Raw genomic sequence first — 2165 nt, 5'->3', positions numbered from 1 at the left:
TGACCCACTCTCCCCTTTGCTGTTTAATATTTGCATGGAATACCTCTCAAGGCTACTGGCATACACTACTGAGGGATCTAGTTTTAAATATCATCCACTTTGCAAACCCCTTAAGCTCACTCACCTCATGTTTGCTGATGACTTATTGCTTTTTTGTAAAGGAGAGGCTCAATCAATCATAACTATCCTTAGAACCTTCTCTACCTTCTCAAAGAGCTCTGGATTAAACATGAGCAAAGGAAAATCAAATGCTTATTTTAGTGGTGTCCCAGATGCTCTAAAGGCTGATATCCTCAAGGTTTCAGGTCTTGTTCAAGGAACCCTTCCTTTCAAATACCTAGGGGTCCTATAAAAACTACAAGACTAAATGCTCAGGATTGTGCCCCCCTCATTTCTAAACTTGTGAGTAAGATAAAAGGAGTGGGGGCTAGGAAGCTATCCTATGCAGGGAGACTTGTCCTAGTACAATCAGTCTTTAAGACACTTCACAACTACTGGGCTTCAATGTTTATTCTCCCTACTGGAGTCATCATCACAAAAGTGGAATCAATTTGCAGACATTTCCTCTGGGATAGGGGTGTGGACTATATCAGAACACCCCTTGTCTCTTGGGAAAAAATCTGCCATCCAAAAAAGGAGGGTAGTCTTGGTCTAAAAAATGACAGTTTGTGGAATAAAGCAGCAGTGGGGAAATTAGTATGGTGGATAGCATCCAAATCTGACTATCTCTAGGTCAAATGGGTGAGTCACACATACTTAAAGGGGCAAAACTGGCAGACTTACTCTCCTCCTTCTAACTCAAGCTGTAGTTGGAGAAAGATCTGTCAAATAACAACCGATCTACACTAAAGCTTATAACCAACAGACCTGGAACAATCAGAAAGGGCATGAATATACTATTGCAAAGGGGTATGAACTTATTCGTCTGAAAAAGCCTGAGGTTCCCTGGGTTTCACATGTATGGAACAGATGGTCTATCCCTAAGCATAGCTTTCTTGTCTGGATCCATCAACACAATGGTCTCAACACAAAGGACAAAATGCACAAGATAGGGGTCACTCTTGATTTTGCTTGTTGCATTTGTGACCGGGACAGAGAAGATAACGATCACTTTTTCTTTAAATGCCAATACAGCAGAAGAATAATTACTGAAATTGAAAAGTGGATGGCAATAAGAATTCCTTACCAAGATCTGCAGGAATGGAGGGATACTCGAAGGGGTTCCCAGCTTAAAAGAGGTCTGATAAACTCGGTCTTGAATGCTTGTATCTACAGTATATGGTTCCAACGGAATCGTAGCAGAGTGGAGTTGCAGCTTCTTCGACCCGAAATTGTTGCCAGACAGATTATAACACAAATGAAGAAGAGGCTGCAGAACACTATCATTTTCCCAGTGAAAGACAAAGACAAGAGATGGATTCAAGGTCTCCTAGACTTGAATTGAAGGTATATGAGAAAGAAAAAAGGACAGTGAGGTGAATTGGTTCGAAAAAGATGAAGATATCTCGGTTTGATGTCGGAATTAGGGATTTGATTATCTCGATTTGTTTGTTTTCCTAATTTGATGTATGTATTTTTGTTTTGCTGTGGGCTTATGTATTTGGGCTAGAGTTGTTTATTGAGTTGGGAGGTGGCATGTTGTTGGCTGGTCCTTTCTCAAATGTATGGTCACTCTTTTTTGATAATATAATCTTACATTTTATCAAAAAAAAAATCCTGAAATCACCTCGAACACCTGATAGACAACCAAGAGAAAAAGAAACAGGGTCAAGTACGACCTCCTGAGCGGGTCAATTTGAAGTGTATAATACACGGTTTTTCGGGATTCCGGGATCTCGGAATGAAATTCTACGGAAATCACAGAGAAAGGTCCTCGGGTCAGATAAACCGTCCACACAAAATTCGACGAGAAACGGAGGAGATTGAGGGTCCCGGAATGCGATAAACCATCAATCGTGGAACCTCGGATGATCATGAAAAAGTTATTTATACTAGTTATTTAAGGCTGAAATCGAATAAGTTTAATCCTGAAATGACCTCGGACACCAGATAGAAAATCAGGAGAAACAGAAACAAGGTCTGTTACAACCTCCCGAACGACTCAATTTCAAGTGTATAATAAACGGTTTTTTGGGATTCCAATGTCATGGAACAAAATTCTCATA

General features: G+C 40.3%; 1 protein-coding gene across 1 annotated transcript; it reads left to right on the top strand.

The window, feature by feature from the left end:
- Positions 1-229: 229 nt before the first annotated feature.
- On the top strand, positions 230-1444 carry LOC141590027 (uncharacterized). Its single transcript, XM_074410644.1, has 2 exons — positions 230-298; positions 881-1444. The coding sequence occupies exons 1-2, from the start codon at positions 230-232 to the stop codon at positions 1442-1444; spliced, it is 633 nt and encodes a 210-aa protein (XP_074266745.1).
- The last annotated feature ends 721 nt before the right edge of the window (positions 1445-2165 follow it).

The sequence above is a fragment of the Silene latifolia genome, chromosome 7 (genome assembly GCF_048544455.1).
Source record: "Silene latifolia isolate original U9 population chromosome 7, ASM4854445v1, whole genome shotgun sequence".
NCBI lineage: Eukaryota > Viridiplantae > Streptophyta > Magnoliopsida > Caryophyllales > Caryophyllaceae > Silene > Silene latifolia.
Note: the sequence above shows the minus strand (reverse complement) of the source record. Positions and strands in the feature narration are given on the sequence as shown.